Source organism: Pseudorasbora parva, chromosome 4 (genome assembly GCF_024679245.1).
Source record: "Pseudorasbora parva isolate DD20220531a chromosome 4, ASM2467924v1, whole genome shotgun sequence".
NCBI lineage: Eukaryota > Metazoa > Chordata > Actinopteri > Cypriniformes > Gobionidae > Pseudorasbora > Pseudorasbora parva.
The window spans coordinates 40,175,480-40,194,467 of NC_090175.1; the positions used below are offsets into that span (position 1 = coordinate 40,175,480).

An 18,988-nucleotide genomic window follows, 5' to 3' on the forward strand; every position below is an offset into this window, starting at 1 on the left:
GCATTATTTATCCTTTTGATCTTTTATTCAAAAAAATTACAAAAATCTAACCTTTCCTTGAAGTAAAATAATTGAAAATGCGGGGTAAATCACATTATGAAACAAATGCTTTTCTCCAAAACATGTTGGCCACAATTTTTTGGCACCCTTTTATTAGATAGATAATTTTTGCAACCTCCTTTCCCCAAGATAACAGCTCTTGTTATCTCTTGAGAGTCTTCTCCTAAAATGGCTGATGAGTTTGGAGAACACCTGACAAGAGATCAGAGACCATTCCTCCAAACAGAATCTCTCCAGATCCTTCAGATTCCCAGATACATGCTGGTGCTTCTTCTCTTCAGTTCATCACTCATTCTCTATAGAGTTCAGATCAGGGGACTGGGACGAACATGGCAGAAGCTTCATTTTGTGTTCAGTGGCAGATTTGTGTGTTGATTTTGATGTTTGTTTTGGATCGTTGTCCTGATGGAAGCCCATTATAAGATTTCTAGAGATTTTTTTTATTTTTTATCTGTTGGTATTTGCTAGAATCTATTATACCATGTATCTGAACAAGATGTCCAGGACCTCAATAAAAATAGGCCCTCAACATTAAAGTTACAGTGGTATTTTACGCCATGGGTGTTATGGGGTACTTTTTATCCCTGTTTGCACCAAACCCATCTGGTATATTTGCTGCCAAAAAGCTATAGTTTCATCTGACAACAGAACCAGGTCCTGTCTCAAGTTCCAGTACTGGCTAACAACTGAATATGCTGGAGTTTGTTTTTTAGATGAGTGAGGAGGATTTTTCTTGAATCTCTCCCAAACATCAACAACTAATCTCTGCGATTCTCCATCTGTGATCCTTGGAGAGTCGTTGTGCACTCAAACTCTCCTCCTCATCGTGCATTAGGACGATATAGAAACACGTCCTCTTTCAGGCAGATTTGTAACATCTTAAGTTGATTGGAACTTGTTAACTATTGCCCTGATGGTGGAAATGGGGATTTCTATTTCTATTTTGTAAAGCTCAACAATCTTTTGCTGCACATCAGAACTATATTCTGTGGTTTTACTCATTGTGATGAATGATTAGGGAATCTGGCCTGCTTCCTCATATTTATACTTTTGTGGAACAAGATATCATAGCTGGACAGTTTCATGTTCCTTGTCACCCTGGTGTGCTACAATTTTTAATATTAATGTAAATATACTTCAGAGATATTTTACTATATTTAAAGATCAAAAGGATAAACAATGCAGATTTATTTCTTGCAGCCATATTTGATCATATTTACCAGGGGTACCAACAATTTTGACCACAACTGTATGTGTGTGTGTATGTCTCTCATTTATCTAATTCCTTGTCTCTTTATTGTTGACAGAAAGCAGACATAGCTGTAGCTCCTCTTACCATCACTCTTGTCAGAGAGGAGGTGATCGACTTCTCGAAACCTTTCATGAGTCTGGGCATATCCATTATGATCAAGAAACCCCAGAAATCCAAGCCCGGTGTCTTCTCTTTCCTGGACCCACTGGCCTACGAGATCTGGATGTGCATTGTGTTCGCCTACATCGGAGTTAGCGTTGTGCTCTTCCTTGTTAGCCGCTTCAGCCCTTACGAGTGGCACACTGAAGAGTTTGAGGATGGGCAGCTGGGCCCTAGCGAATCTACCAACGAATTTGGCATCTTTAATAGTCTGTGGTTTTCTCTGGGCGCTTTTATGCAGCAGGGATGCGATATTTCGCCAAGGTTGGTGCATGCAGTGAGCGCTAATGCTAGCTGGCTAGCGCGTGGGGTGTGCTTTCGTCTTTGTGCACCAACAGTTTTCCCACAGTTGCCGTGGTTTGTGTACGTTCACGCTCCTGCAGTTCTCTCTTCGTATCCATCTCCACTGGGAATAATCTGGATGTTATTTAACTTGTAAAAAATCTAAATTATAGTAACTTCAGTGTTACATGGGTAAGAAGAAAGAGCTAACACAGGATTAGAAATGTTTAATCGAAGTTGTGGTTTAAAATTTGATTGAACATTTCTTCTGTAAACATATACTCACCCGGCTGGGAACATTAAAGTGCACAAGGTCGCCGTTTCCTGCCCTCTTGGAGTGGTACCGTGTTTCGGCTGCATATTCCCCATTTTCTCCAAAGTAAAAGGGTTTTTCTTTTTTTCTTTCTTTCTTTCTTTCTTTCTTTCTTTCTTTCTTTCTTTCTTTCTTTCTTTCTTTCTTTCTTTCTTTCTTTCTTTCTTTCTTTCATTTAAAATATTACAGTAACAACATGCTTGTTCTTGGTGGAACATGTGAGCATTTGTGTGTGGTTGACTGTGTTTGCTGTGTGTAGGTCCTTGTCAGGCCGTATAGTTGGTGGTGTGTGGTGGTTTTTCACACTCATCATCATCTCCTCCTACACGGCTAACCTGGCTGCCTTTCTTACTGTGGAGAGGATGGTGTCACCTATCGAGAGTGCTGAAGACCTGGCCAAACAGACCGAAATTGCCTATGGGACATTGGATGCAGGCTCAACCAAAGAATTCTTTAGGGTGAGTGGACCAAAGTGGTCTTAATTCTTAGGTTGGCAGACATCCTGTGTTCTGAAGTAATTAAAGGGTAACTTCACCGATTAGCATATGGCTTTGTATCAGTAAAAAACCCTGGAGTATATTCGAATGATCGTGAAAAAACAAGGCAAGATCGAGGCAAAAACAACAACATCATGTCATTTACTGAACTATTCTTGAGATTCAGATCTAGACTGAAAAAGTTGGCAGTGCTAACCCTCATTTCCTAAACCTTTCCTTTTCTTTGTCTCTATTTTTTTTATCCAGAGATCCAAGATTGCTCTCTTTGACAAGATGTGGCAGTACATGAAGAGCGCTGAACCTTCGGTGTTTGTTAAAAACACAGTAGAAGGCGTTTTGCGTGTCCGAAAATCCAAAGGCAAATATGCCTATCTTCTGGAATCTACTATGAATGAATACATCGAGCAGCGCAAGCCCTGTGACACCATGAAGGTCGGAGGGAACCTTGACTCTAAAGGCTACGGCATCGCTACACCCAAGGGATCTGCTTTAAGGTGGGTGGAGTAGTATAACAATATGGCCCATGTTGTTATAGTATCCCACCTACCCTGATGTAGGCCGGGGGTCCCCTTTTAAAATGAGGTAAACTAGGTAATAGCAGCACTGAGTGTAGGGATAAATGGTAACCTAGGTAGCAGCAGTGTAGAGAGTTACCAAGGAAACTGCAGAGATAGTGAGGGCTTTAGAAAGTGTAGCTGACAGCTGACAAGAAGGTTACCCAGCAACCGGTGCTCTCGAGAATGATGGCATAGAAAATGGAGCATAATGTTAGTCTCTTATCATAAGCTTAATAACAAGTTAAGATTTCAATAGGAAGCAAGTTAGCACTATAATAAAATGCACAATGAATTAAGATTATATATATAAAAAATATTAGGGCTGTCAGATTATTCAAATATATTTTAAAATTAATTTCATTATTTTTTGTAGTTAACATGTTAACACATTCAATTTCTTTTTTAAGAAAATAAAAGTTTGGATAATAAGTGTAATTACTGACTTTGGTTATTAGTGAAAATATGTTCATCTGCGTTACATAATGTAACAATTTTCTTGTTTTCAGCTGAACGTCTCAGATTAACGAAAAATGCTTAAATATGGACAAACATTAGTCGAGGGAGTGGTGATTAAGCTGAAACACATTGTTTTCGTCGTGTTTGCTTATATATGTGAAGAATCGGTTAACTGCTTTAAACATTTTAATTAATTGCTAGTTCTAATTTTGACAGCCCTAAACATAAAAGATTAGGTCATGTGATTCTTTTCCAGGATTTACCAAGTCTACTCATGGAGCTCAGTATATAATTGAAGAGAAGGTTTCAGATGTGTCTTCCCCCCTCCCCAAATAGTCTACAAATTCTGAAGCCTTTTTTTCATCGGGTTTGCTGATAATCATCTGCCATGTGTTCAATGAAGCAAACATTGGCAAACGGTTAAACGATTTATAAAGTTATTAACTATATATACTACCAAATAGCTTTCCACCCCCTCTAAACCAAAGCATAGTGTAGTAGTCAAAAGCTGGAGACAAGATTTACACTTATAAAAGAGCTAATATGCTAATTTGATTTCAGTTTAACCCCTTCTTCTCATGTTTGCCATTAGCATCTGTTTTATTGAATGCATGTCTGTTCTTAATGACTGAAGCAATGGCCTCTTGCAACCAGACTGTGTTGTTATGACAAATGCTATTATTATTGATAATCAGTAATAATCAATGCATGTGTTTGGGCACTTTTTGAATGGTCGCCATAAGCATTACAGAATGCTGATTTAAGCTGCTGATTCAGAGGCTGAAAACAGTAACTTGATTATGAATGCATTTGATGATGCACTGTTTGAACTATGCATGCTGTCTTTCTTGATACTTCTAACCATATTTGTTTGCCTCAACGCTTAAAGTGTTCTCTGCTAACTGATTTAAGGATCTGTATGTGCGGTGTTATAACTGATACTATTGCTGATCCTCCTCTGTTTTAGCCTCCTGCCTCAAGAGTTTGAGTTTAAAAAAGAACTCTTAAAGCTCGACCACCTTACATTTTAATGGGTTGTTTAACATCATTTTGATGGGTTGGTTGATTTGATTGATGGATTGTCTAACCCAATGTTCCATTCATTCTATGCAACTTGTGGGGGGCGTGGCCCGCTGCAGCCCCGCCCCCCCTCATGCTGTCTGACAAGTATGTTTTATCGTTTGTTTAAGAAACGCGGTAAACCTTGCAGTGCTAAAACTGAACGAGCAGGGGCTTCTGGATAAATTGAAAAACAAATGGTGGTACGACAAAGGAGAGTGCGGCAGCGGAGGCGGGGAGTCAAAGGTCAGACCCGTGCTTGGGACATATGGGTAAAAAATGAAATGAACAAAATGCAAATGAGCAGGAAGCACTACCAGCGATCCCAGAAAACAAGCCGAGGCACCTATACTCACTTGATTATACCATCAATTGGTCAACGAAGATGTGTCTTTCAGTATGACACATCTACACTAAAATAAAATCTAGACTGCTTTAAAAAAAAAAAAAAACATTCCCAGAGGTATACAGCTCGTTGACGGGCACTGTTTCTGCTTCCTGCTCAAGGCGATGAGTCTGTGCACATCTGGCACGGCAAAGCCGCGTTTGCCGACTGCCAAATGGAGCGCAGACTGCTGATCGCCACCACGCTCAGGGCTGAATCATTACCAGCGCTGTTAGCGAGTGCAAATGTTACTGACAATAACATAAAATAACATTGATAATGTTATTTATGTTATTTCCCATACGCGAAGAACGCCAGTAAACCTTGCAGTATTGAAACTCAGTGAGCAAGGCATCTTAGACAAGCTGAAAAACAAATGGTGGTACGATAAGGGAGAATGTGGAGCCAAGGACTCTGGAAGTAAGGTCAGTCACTGCAGGGAGCGTGTGTGTGTGTGCGCGCGTGCGTGTGTGTGTGTCTGGCAGGGCTAGAATGTGTATGTGTGTGTGCATGAAAACTTGTGAAAACACTGTCTCAGTTTGGGTGATCCAAATCCAAATCAGAAGACTGTGTGTTTGGGGGGGAAGGTATTTTTGTATATGAGAGGATACGTATGAGTGTGATGACGAAAGAAGTGTGTACAAAAAAGAATTACAGCCTGTGGGGTGTGTGTGCGTGTGTGCGTGTGTGTGTGTCAAAGCAAGTCCCCCACACAGATTTACCACCGCATGAATCAGAGCCTGACCTGTGTATACAATCAATGATGCCTATACAAGCAGGGATGTGATATAAACACCCAGTAATGCATGCAAGAGACACATAGCGAAGACATATTTTATATCCACTAAAGTGCGTACTTGATCCACATTCCCCTCCACAAACACACATACTCATACCTGTATAGGCTCAGAATTTCCTTGTGCTCCTTTGTATTTGTGCTTTATTGACAACTTGTCCTGTTACTTTTTATTTTTTGGTTCTTACACTCTTTCTTTCTCCCTCCTATCTCTCTTTCTCTTTCCCATGCGGTCTCTCCTTCTCCCTCACCAATGCTGTAAATGTTGTTTGTATATTTGCCTTTTACTTCAGCTGTCTTTAATTGCAATTTTGTAGGTGGCGTCTTTTTTCCTTCTTTATGTGCACACACTGCACCGCACTGTCCTGTTGTACTTTTGTAGCCGTCTGTGTATTCTATGTGATTAACTGTTAGACACTCATATACACATTTAATACTGTACTGTTTTTGTAGTCTATTTAGAGCAGTTACCTTTAAATTCATAATGTATTTTTAAAATTAAAAGTCATCATATATATATATATACACAGTGATAATTAGTATTATTGACATACTGTCATCCTTTCTCTCCCTTATTTTTGACCTTTGACCTTTGACCTTCACCCCTTGCAGGAGAAGACTAGCGCCCTCAGCCTGAGTAACGTTGCGGGCGTCTTCTACATCCTGGTGGGCGGCCTCGGGTTGGCCATGCTGGTCGCTCTGGTGGAATTCTGCTACAAATCTCGCGCGGAGGCCAAACGCATGAAGGTTGCCAAGACTCAGGCTCTAAATCCCTCCTCTTCCTCGCAGAATTCTCAGAATTTTGCTACTTATAAGGAAGGGTACAACGTTTATGGGCTGGAGAGTGTTAAGATCTAGTGGGGTAGGAATGGCAGAGGTTATATTTTTGTCGTTTGTTCACTGTTTTTTTTGTTTTTTTTGTCATTTTTTATCGTATGCCAAACGCTTCATCGCCACTACACGATTCTCTAGGCATCACGATTTAAAGGGGTCATATCATAATTTTCATATCATAATTTCTTTGTTTTTCTTTGAGGTCCACTGGCAAGATTGAATTTTAGGCCATAATTTAGTTATACACAAGTTTTTCGCTCTCGCTTTGACTCTTAAGCTGCCTTTCCACTACACACAAAAAATTACAGGCGATAGACCGGAAGTCATTCATTTGCTATAGAGAGTCGCACAGGGGTTGCCTGACAAGCCAGACCCACATCAAGATGTTTGGTCTGGAAACTCACCATAGACAGGGCTCAGTCCGAGGGGCGGGATAAACGGTTGTCTTTCAAACTCCCTCTGCACGCGATAGGATAGCGGTACACCAACCGGAGCAACGACGGTGAAGGGGAGCTCGCTGACTGATTAAACAGTTCTTTTCTCAGAGGAAAGCTTAACTCCAAGTCTTCCGGAGGCGCGGGCAGAGCTGATTCCAAAGACCGCCGCCGTTCGCCAGTTTCTGTGTTTACTAGAAGACTGTGTTACTAGAAGCACGCAAACGCAACTCGGCCGTCGTCATTATGGCCCCGCCCGCCGACTCTATAGCCTACCTACACGATGTGATTGGGCCGTCCAGATTCTGAGGAATACAGCTCAGATAGGAATTGAGAGTTGCTAGACCACACTTGCGGGCAAATTAAATTTGCTGCCGCTAGGGTGCGTCTAGATTTCTAGGATAGCACAGGGGCTGTGTGAGGTGCAACCATCTGTGGATGCAGAATTTTCGGATCTGATTTGAGCTTTGGATGTGTTAAAAAAGTGAACACTGTAGGCGACACACCGACCAGATGTGATGTATTTCAATTAGATCACTGTTGATCTAATTAGAATTATTAATACTATTTGTTTAACTTTATAATAAACATTTGACACTTTTAAAAACATAAAAAATGTATGGTTATGGAGGTCATTCCAAGTGAAACTAAATATTGAATAGAGGGCAGGGATTTATTTTAGTGCACCCTCTCCATCCATCGCTCATAGCAAACTGATTGTTGGAGGGGCGTATTTAAGGATATTCAACCCAAACCGTCAAACTGACATCTTCAGAGAAGAAACAGCAATTTCCAGATTTTGTTTAAAGATTACCATGATGACAATCATTTTTTTCTTTTGGTGTGTACTACTAACTTGCATGGATTAGTTGTTCATCACAAGACTAGATATGTGCACTAACAAAGATAATAGGGTACATTTTGGATGAATTCTGACAGTCGTGTCCAAATGTCGTGAGCAGTGGAAAGGCGGATTTAGAATTAAATAGGACGTTTTACCCCCCCACCCCACCCCCCACACGTTTTTTTTTTCTTCTTCAAACAACATTCAAATAGAACCAATTTACTTAAAGCTACACTGTGTAACTTTTTTTGTCTATTCTTATCTTAGAACACTTAGTTCTTTCAAAAATATATGTGCTCATTAATGTATATTTACTTCTTTCAAGTAATAACGTATTCTCGTAAGTTCATGATATGCCATTGAAAATACATACGGGTGAGGGGTTCGAATGCCGATCGCCATGTTGCTCCTCCATCTTGAAAGTACATTAGCCAAAGAGGGACATACACATAAATTCAAGCTTCGCCTTTCACGTTTTAACACTCGATGGCACCGTGTCGAATGTGAAGAGGGGGATTGCCATGTTAATCTTGGACTAAATCGGCCACCGTAGGAGTTAAAACGAAATCAGAATTGAGAGGAACAGAAACTATTCTTCACTGCATGGTCATATACCTGTTCACCGCTAGATGGGGGAAAATATCACACAGTGTAGCTTTAATGAATGTTTCTGGTCTGTGAATGATTCAATAGTATATATTACTGTAAGAAAAAAGTCTGTATAATATAAAAACAAATTCCCCATCATCTTCTTAACAGCCTTTTTGCAAAGTATGTATTACAATGTGACAGGTTCACAAAACAATTCACAATTGAATGTGCTACTCAAATTATTAAAGTTACAATAACTTTAAAATAATCTTTTCCAGCACTGGGATCCTATGGAAGTAGTTTATCATCATTCTGCTTCCTTCTCTTTATTACTTCACTGCAACAGGCAGATCAAGTTTCAAAACACAAGGCAGAATTTCAGTAGATTATCTTTTTGGACTAGGGAGAGATTTTTCTGTTTTGAAATATCTCAGTATTATACTACTAGCCTGACAAGCCATACCCACATCAAGATGTTTGGTCTATGAACTCACCATTGACAGGGCTCAATCTGAGGGGCGGGATAAACCATCGTCTTTCAAACTCCCTCTGCACTCTTCAACCAACCAGAGCAACGAAGAAGGTGAAGTGGAGCTAGTTGATAGATTTTCGCCGTATCCGGTCGACAAAACTCTGAACATATTTTTCTTCCTTAAGAATGACTTCAGTGCCGTTCTTTGTTCTTTTTTTAGAGAAAAGCTTAACTCCTACTCTTCCAGAATCGTGGCCAAAGCCGATTCGAAAGACCGCCGTTCGCCAGCATCTTTGTTTACAAGTAGCATGCAAAACCTTCACATTTCTGCCGTCATTATGTTAAGCCCGCCCCCCGACTCTATACATGATGTGATTGGCCCGCTCACAATCCAATAAAGAGTTGCTAGACTACCCTGGCTGCCAATTAGATTTGCTGCCGCTCGGGTGTGTCTAGATTTCTAGGCTATCAAGCTACACTACTATTAAAAAGTTGGAAAGATTTATTTATTCATTTTACAAAGGATGCATTTATTTACTTAAAAATACATAAAAAGAGTAATATTGTGAAATATTATTAAAATTTCAAAATGTTTTTCTTTTTAATAAATTTTTAATTTTTATTTATTCCTGTAAGGGCAAAGATTAATTTTCAGCAGCCATTTGTCCTCTGTCACATGATACTTCTGAAATTATTATAATATGCTGATTTGGTGCTAAATAAACATTTCTTATTATTATCCATGTTAAAAACAGTTGTGCTGCTTGTTTTTACTGTCACTATTGATCAATTTAAAGCATCCTTTCTGAATAAAAGTATTGATTTCTTTAAAAAAAAATCTTACTGAGCTCAAACTAAATTAAATTAGATTTTTCATGATATGACCTCTTTAAAAACAGAATCACACAAGCAATTGTTTGACAGCACAGTTTTGGTAAACTGTGACCACAAACACGCTGCGATTTAAGATTTAAGATGGAAGATTAAAGAAATGGCGTAAAGGTGGACAAGGGATAAACAGAGGGAGGGTAAAATGTATTGAATGAAATAAAAGATGGAGGGTTTATAGATAAAAAAAAAATGTATAGCTCATTTCGTTCAACTGGAGTGACATCATTTTTCCGTTTGTTTATCATCATTGACGCTTGTGGTTGTTTGTGAATTGGCTGCACCGCTTGCTTTTGATATAAAGCTCCGCCATCTTATGGGGAGACCCATTAGCTGTCAGTCATTCTCCACCCCATCTGCTCCTCATAAACATCTACAGTTTATATAGATGTAAATAAAATTCTGTATTTCATATGATGCACTGTAACACTAATGAATGTTTATGTGTTTTCTTTCTCTCCGTGTGCATTTGGGTGTGAATCGCTGTGTATTTATATATTCTGTTTGTGTGGGTGTGTGTTTGGTAACAGATGACGTTCACAGATGCTATGCGCAGTAAGGCCAGGTTGTCTATAACAGGCAGTACAGGGGAGAACGGGCGAGTGCTGACTCCAGACTTCTCTAAAGCCGTCCATGCTGTGCCGTACCTGAGACCTGGCATGGCAATGCCTCTGAGTGTGAGCGAGATGTCCTGAGTGCCTTACATACCTTACATCATACACACACACACACACACTGGTGCAAGCATGTTGTACCCCAACTTTCATACACATCCACAAATGTGTACATAGTCTTACACACAAAAACTATATATATATATATATATATATATATATATATATATATATATATATATATATATATATATATATATATATATATAGTTTATTATTAGTTAATTATTCCATATTCAATGAATCATACACAGGATGTCAGATCCATACATGCATAGACACACTTTAACACGTTTACTGTTCAGTGCAATCATATTTTGACCATCGGTCATGTGTACAAATATCATTTGCAAAAACATGCTGACAGACACATAAAAAAGGTATACAGGCACATTGCTGTGTGTACATATGCAGACAACTTCACAAACTTTCTGTAGCCGCACTTCTATAAAGTGTCTTGTTGTGTACATCTTACATAACTCCATTTCCAAGTTCTCATTTTGTCACACACTTGAACACGCACCTATAATATGACCTCATTTTGCTCATATATTCACTCACACAAACACACTTGCCCCATTGCTTCGGTTTCCATTGACGTTTTTCACATTGTAAGTGATGACATTGCAATGCTGCACTGAGGAACAACGTTACACATTGAAAATAATTCCTATGGGAAAAGCTCGACACCTGTTTCCATAGCAACATGTTTTTGGAATCTCTGATTCTCAAGAACTCAAGCACACGAAACATCTGCATCAAATGTGATTTTGTTTACTCGATCTACATGATATATTAAAAATGTTTGAAGAGTCATTTCTTATTATATGAGATATGTATAATAAATTATGTATATAAGTACACTTTTGTTCATTAGATGTTAATGTTACCATGCAAATGCTTGACTTTAAGAAAAAAACAAAATGATTTGAGTGGTTTTGTTTCTCCTCCTCACTGGTTTGATTTCTTGTGATGTTCTTTTTTGGATCACTGTGTTCGGATCCGTTTTTCTTGCCTATGGACAATGCAAGCAGTAGTTTTATAATTGTCTTTTAATTTAAAAAAAAGATGAAAAACTTTAAATAATATTGTACCTTCTGCATTTCACCATTTAGATAATATATTGAAATTGTTATATTAAGATGGATCTGTATATGAACTTCATAATATATTACGATATCCCAAAATGCCAAATATTGCAGTGTGCCAAAATATGTCAAGGCATTTCAGATGCATTAATTAATATTGTCTCTCTATGGGGAAATGTAAAGACTGAAAATTAGCACCCTATACTCAAGGGTTTGTTATTTATGTCATTGGCTTTTTTGTTTGTTTTGGTTTTCATATCAAATGCATTGTACTTTTAATAAGGTGCACTACCATATGCAGTTTTAACTGTGAAAAGCATGACAACCTTTAGTTATGTTTGTTTTTATAAAGCGATGATTAAGTATATCACTGATATTAGTTAACTAGGAACTTAATTTTTGTAGTCCAGTTATGACCTGAAGAATAAGAGATGGAGATGATTACAGATAGTTATATTGATTATTATATTGATAAATTATATGCCAATCACCCTTTTCTATGCCATGCTGTGTAACTGAAATCTTGTTCATTAGTTTTATATGTATATGTACTGTACATGTAAATAGAAAACATTAATGTGTATAACTTAAAATCTTGGATGATACACCAATACACACAGACGCACACAAAGAGGATTGCTCATATTGTGCATTTTGGGAGTACTCTTGGGAACCTACGAGCTAAGTACCAAGCTGTCTCTCATACAGTCACACAAATGGACTTGTCATCACTAGCATCATTTCAGTTGGAAAGTCTACCATGGGATGAAATGGTGGGAATTTTTCTAAACGGAATGTGGACTGATTGCTTTATTTTTTGGAATCTTTTGGAATAAACAGAGACTGAGAATCCTCTGATATTCTGTTTTTACTCTGTTTCATGGGAAGGAGAAAATTGCCACAAGAGGCGCTTTTCACATAAATTCACATCCTAAGTGTCACAGACTTCCTTTTAGTTTGTTCTCAGTTATCTGTTTTCTTTTGTTCCATTTTCTACTCTTCATTTGTTACCATTGGTTTTGATTATTTTGTTTGTTCGTCATTGAGTTCTTGCACCCTGTGCGTTTAAGTTCCTCATTTCATTGAGTTTCTGTTCATGTGTTAGTAAAAGTAAAGATGGATATTGCTTTAATAAATATTGCTCCGATGGGGAATTTTCACAGGCTCTCATGGGCCTTATTTTTATTTTTCAAAGGGGCAGAGACTTTGAGGAATCAGGCCCAAAGTATGCAGCATCTGTCATCACACCACCTGCAGTGCACGTGGAGGGATTCTGGAGCAGACTGGACAATGAGATTCATCTGATCTTGCCACATGGTAATTCTGGGTGGACTGTGAGGGATTAGGTTAACTTCACCCTGTGGGTGGATCCTCTTTTGCGGTGAGCAAAGAAGAAGAGGATTCCAGGCTTTCTAGTCATTACTAATCCAGAGGCCACACCCACCACGGATGAGGAACCAGAGCCACTGCCGATGGAGAGACCCAGCTTATGCCCTCCACAGACACCATGCCTGAGCCAATGCCTGAAACACAGCCACAACCAGCAGCCTCATTCGTCCAGGAAGAAAAGCCTAGGGTCCCATCTGACTAGGTAGGTGCGTGAGCCAGCTATTACATCCATGTCTGTGGGAATATTAGTGTTGCTTGAGGATGAAGGTGGCTGATGGACTGGGAAAAAGAGGAACAGCTTCCCCTCCCGATTCCCGCCCACGAACCTCTTCTGCCTCTGGAAGTATCATCTAGCACAGTCTATTCTTCATCACCACTGATCCCTTCCAGCACAGTGTTATATTTATTGGCATTATCTTCATTACAACCATCCCTCTCCATCACCAAGTTGGTCTCCGCACACAAACTTCCTCTCCTGCCTGCTCCACCGAAGTCACCCATTCATTCGTGGTCAGTCATCACCACCACCATTGCCACGGACTTTTGGGCTGTCTGCTGCACTCCATCCCTCCACCCATAAGACTCCACGTGGTCCTCGATCACACCGGCATCACCTCAGTCCTCTGGCCCCACCTCGGCCACTCGTCGCCAAGAACTTTGCTTTGGTCTTCTGGTCCCTCAATGTTGCCGAGTCTCTGTCCAACGGACTTCTCCTGGGTCTCGCCATCGCCCTGCGTCACATCAGTTGTTCACGCTCAAATCTACATTTTGGCTGTCCCTCCATCACTTCCGCCATGGGGAACATTCCTCCTGGTGGCCTCCTGGGTCGCTCTAGACTCCTCCATGGATCCTTCCACTGTCTGCTCCTCCATGGGGCCTTTTTTACCATAAGCTTCTCTTTAGCTCCTCCTATCACCTACTCCTCTCTGGTTTCTCTGGCCAGCATCCCTGCCTCTTTCAAGCTCTACACCAGCTCCCTTCCACCTCCCTCTCTTAGTCAAACTGTTACAGTGCGAGGTTGGACTTTTAGTTTGTTTCTCTGTTGCTGTTGTCCTTTGTTTCATTTATGCACGTTTTTTTATTTAATTAATTCACTTGTTTGTCATTGATTTATGCTGTGTATTTAAGTTCCTCATGTCATGATTTTTTTTATTTAATTGTTGTCTGGTATTGTTTGTGTGTTGTGTTCTACATGCTGTTTAGTTTGTTTCTTGCTGTTGGATTTTGACACTGGGTCAACAATTCAGATGGATAAAGGTTTTTTTCTTAGTTCATCTAGGAATCCTTTTTCTTACAAAATGTGCCAACATTTGAAATATCTCAAATTTAGCTAATAAGCCAACAAAATCTGTCATCATGGCCACCTAAATAATCCCATTAGGACTATTTATTTTGACTAAAAATAATGTAAAATACAAAAAATTCAAATAATTGCCAATACATTTATCTATTTTTTCTTAATTCCCCTACCATTTGTAGATCAAACATTAACTCTGACTGAATATACAAATAACATTTCTTTCTTTCACTGCTTTCTCTGCCTTTTTTTCAATGGTGAGTGTACTGACAGAGTTCTGAGCCAATGAAAAGGGTTTGTTGATTTGTTCAAGCTAATGTGCTTTGAGCAGCTCTGTAGCACAGGAACAGATGTGGCCCTGTTCAGTATGTACTGGGGACACAGTGTTGTGCTTCAATGTACTCATAGACAAGCTATGGTATTTTAACCAAGTGTTTCTGATTGCCTGCTATCTTTTGGGAGGAGGCACGTTACCAAAATGTGTGCCTTCTTATGAATTCTTAATGAAAAACCAGTGGCTACTGCCTGATGTTCAGTTCTGGTTATAGTTATAGTTCTGGTACATGTGCACACACACACACATACAGTCTCTTTTCAGGCTAGGCTCCCAGGCAAACAGACTGGCATAGCATCTGCAGCTCAGCAGTTGAGTTTCCTCTTGCTGTGCCTAGTTCCTTATTACCTTCCTCAGCCAATAAGAAATCAGTATTCCTCTGTAGCCAAACAAAATTGAGTCTGTTGCAGCCAATTAACGTTCAATTTCAAATCAATTGAAGTACGGTATCACTCAGTTTGTAATTATGGTTGCATTCATGATTACACATTTACAGTCTACACAAATGTGCAAACACAACCCAAGGTATTTATTTGATACAGTGGCTAAATTAACCATAAATAAAGCTTTAACTTCTGATATGTGTAAGCAGCACAGCAGTAATGACTTTATGAACTTCTTTACTAGTAAGATTGATAATATTAGGAATACAATTATAACCATAAAGCCATCTACTATAGTATCACATCAGACAGAATTGTAGTGTCACTGAGGAAAAATGACATTCTAAATTTCTCATTCACTGCTATAGAAGAGGAAGAATTGGCTAAACTCATTGCTAAAATTGGCGAAATCATCAAAATCAACCACATGTTTGTGACGTGATACCGACCAGGCTATTAAAAGAGATGCTTCCAGAGGTCATAGATCCTCTTCTAAATATCATTAATTTATCCTTGACATTAGTATATGTACCACAAACTTTTAAAGGGTTACTTCAGCAATTAGCATATGGCTTACTATCAGTAGAAATCCTGGATTATTATTTCGAATGGTCGTGATTTAAACTGACAGAGTGTCTTTTGTTTTTTGACTAAAATATTGTAAAATTGCATCCTCTGTAAAATTTTTGGAAAGAGGCTAAAGACTACAGCCAGCAGAGGGAGCTATTTCCACATGTTTTCAACTCGCATTGGGAGTGGGATCGCACTCACAGCTCAGCTCACAGCTGAACGGAGAACGGAGCAGCCGGCAGAGCAAAGTAAGTGTTTTAACTTCTCAAATTAATTCCTATTAAAAGTTAAGCTTCCAAAGGCATGAACTGAAAACGCGGCAGACTGAACACGTGCTGAGAACTACTGCTGTGAGTGTGGCCGTGTAACTCTCATCTTGAGAGCTCTTACCTCAGCTCATTCATCACGATGAGTGTAATCTTACTCCTGCTGCTTTTGTTACTCTCACTCAGCGGCTAAATCAAATTATATTGAACAGACACGTTCTGTTTTTAATTGTAGTGTCTGTTCTAGGGATGTCAACGAATAATCGATGATCGAATAATTGTCGATAAGACATTTAATCGATTATCGATCATCGATTAACCAGGGTCATGCACGTGCGTGCGGCTCAACCGCCAAACAGGAGGAAAAATGAAGCGAGCGTGCCCGAGTTCTATTTGGGACCATTTTACAACTGGAGTTACACCTTCATCATGACTGCAAGTTTGCATGTGCATTTACAGTCTTTTGTTTTGTGCAAATGTAAGTTGTAATATTGCTATCTATAGCTGATTTATTTCACAAACATTGCATTTGGTTAATAATTAACGTTAGAGGCGAGCTTGCAGCTCCAACAGCAATGCACAACTAATAATGACTATGATTGGAACTGTCATATTACACAACATTAATGAGAACACTATTGTAATAAAACATTGTGATTGTTAATTATCTGGGTTATTTGCCCATTTACATTACATTTATTTTGTAATGTTATATATGTGATCAATCATATAAGATGGGATTCTTTTAGCGAAATGAAACGCACTGGCAAATGGCTTTAGTGTAACGTATGGCTACCGGTTTTCATTCAGTGCTTCGGCTTTAGCGCATACAGAGCAATGCATAATAATGATTGGGACAATCATATTATATAACATAAACGAGAACACTATTTTAATAAATGGTTGTAAATTCATTGGGTTTAGGTGCCGTGTTCAGAGCGTTGTTCCAGGAAGAGTGCGTGTACGCGTCTCCCATTCTGAATATGAATATCAGCAACTTAATTCAAGTTCACTTGTGCATTCTCATCATTTTGTGCAGATATAATTTGTAATACTTTGTTAACTTTATATAAATCTGATTAATCTCATATATGAAATTTTTTGTTGAGTTAAAAAACGCGCTATAGCAAAGAGCTTCAGTGTAACCAGTGTTGATTCAGCGCATCCGCTTCAGCTCACGCAGTTCAAACAGCAACGCACGACTAATAACTATGATTGGGACTGTCACATTGCATAACATTAATGAAAACAATATTGTAATAAATCGTTTTGAATTTATTGGATTAAGGGTTGTTTCAGCACGTTGTTCTTGGAAAAGCGTCCACACATTCTGAATAACAGATCTAAGGCGGCGTTGATGTTGTATTACAGGTTATATTTGGTTATTAAATTAAAGTCATTTTATTAAATTATAAATCACATTGACTAATTTTACAATCCCATAGCCCTTTGTTTAGATGAAAAAATCCTTTTCATTAATTTGGTGAAGAACATGGCATTTTGAGCAGCATTTGCACACCATCATGTTGTCAGCTATAAGCCACTGCTGTAGACGCATATTGCACTATTAAGGTTAACTATTAATCGATTAATTGATCGTTAATTTAAATGACAATCGATCATGGGAATTTGTGAAAATTGACATCTGTTCTCTAACTGAACTGATTTTATGAAGATGAATGCAGTGGTGGGAAAGTGGTCAGTGATTCAGTAGCGGTGGCTTTGGGAATGGCCTCACAGGGCAGCGAAGCATTCTGGGAATTGTTGTCTTTCATCCCCATGAGACAAAAATACATTTTCTTTCTTTTCTCAGAATAGAAAGCATCAAATTCAAAAATAATTTCAAATTTCTACTACATTAATGACCCATTTTAAGATTACAGATTCATCTTCCCAGCGCTGAAGTTCCCCTCTAAGTTGGCTATAATTAAACCACTTATTAAAAAAACACAACTTGATCCTACATAATTAGTCAATTACAGCCAATCTCAAATCTACTGTTTCTGTCAAAAATACTAGAAAAGGCTGTGTCTTCACAATTACATTCCTTTTTAGAAAGAAATGATATCTGTGAGGATTTCCAGTCAGGATTTAGACCGTATCATAGTACTGCGACTACTCTCATCAGAGTCACAAATGATTTACTCTTATCATCTGATTGTGGTTTGCATCTCTCTATTAGTGATACTCGATCTTAGCCCTGCATTCGATACTATCGACCACAACATTCTTTTGAATAGACTCGAAAATTATGTTATTTTGTATGCATTAGTGGAATTGCATTGGCATGGTTTAAATCGTACTTATCTGACCGTTATCAGTTTGTAGCAGTAAATGAAGAGATGTCACACCGATCACAAGTTCAGTGTGGAGTACCGTAAGGCTCAGTGTTAGGACCGTTGCTTTTCACCCTGCATATGCTACAACTGGAAGACATTATTAGGTAGTATGGCGTTCATTTTCATTATCGCAGACAATACTCAGCTCTATATTTCTTCATGCCCTGATGAAACTGACCAATTCACAAGATTACGGGAATGCATAGCTGATATAAAAAATTGGATAAATAGTAATTTCCTGCAACTTAATTCAGGAAAAACAGACTTTTTAATTACTGGACAAAAAAAAACTTCACAAGTAGTAACCTAGAATACTGTCTAACACTCGATGGCTGCTTTGTTAAGCCCTCGTCGTCAGTGAGGAACCTGTGTGTGCTCTTTGATACCAATCTTTCATTTGAAAGCCATGTTTCTAGCATCTGTAAAACTGCATTCTACCATCTTAAAAATGTACTATGGCATACACATAAAACATTTTTTAATTTTATTTTTCAAATCAATTGACTGATTGTTAGGCTGCATTATAGGTCTGCCGGAACCGGGAACACTTCCCAGAACACCTGATGTACTCGTTACATCATAAAAAGAGTGGCATCCACACTAATGTTAGGCCGTATGTCCACCAAAGCGTTTTTTCACGCTGCTGGCTGGCTTTTTCAATTGTTTTCAATGAGAGCGCCGCGTTTTTAGAACGCCTGGAGCGCACCGAGGCGCTGAGCAAGTATTTCACGCTCACGCGCTGAGCGCTCAGCGTTTTTTTCTGGTCGCC

At 38.9% G+C, this 18,988-nt stretch overlaps 1 protein-coding gene across 5 annotated transcripts in view; it reads left to right on the top strand.

The window, feature by feature from the left end:
- The window catches only part of gria2a (glutamate receptor, ionotropic, AMPA 2a), a 58,205-nt gene extending 47,484 nt beyond the window's left edge, over positions 1–10,721 (top strand). Inside the window, exons 11-16 of one of the 5 annotated variants that reach the window (XM_067441759.1) lie at positions 1,368–1,735; positions 2,326–2,524; positions 2,810–3,057; positions 5,331–5,445; positions 6,429–6,678; positions 10,410–10,549. In XM_067441759.1, coding sequence (XP_067297860.1) covers positions 1,368–1,735; positions 2,326–2,524; positions 2,810–3,057; positions 5,331–5,445; positions 6,429–6,674 — 1,176 coding nt within the window. In that variant the 3' untranslated portion in view covers positions 6,675–6,678; positions 10,410–10,549. Of the gene's footprint in view, positions 1–1,367; positions 1,736–2,325; positions 2,525–2,809; positions 3,058–4,766; positions 4,882–5,330; positions 5,446–6,428; positions 6,679–10,409 lie in introns of all 5 variants that reach the window. The other 4 variants (XM_067441757.1, XM_067441760.1, XM_067441758.1 and 1 more) reach the window with 4 other exon arrangements.
- Positions 10,722–18,988: the final 8,267 nt, after the last annotated feature.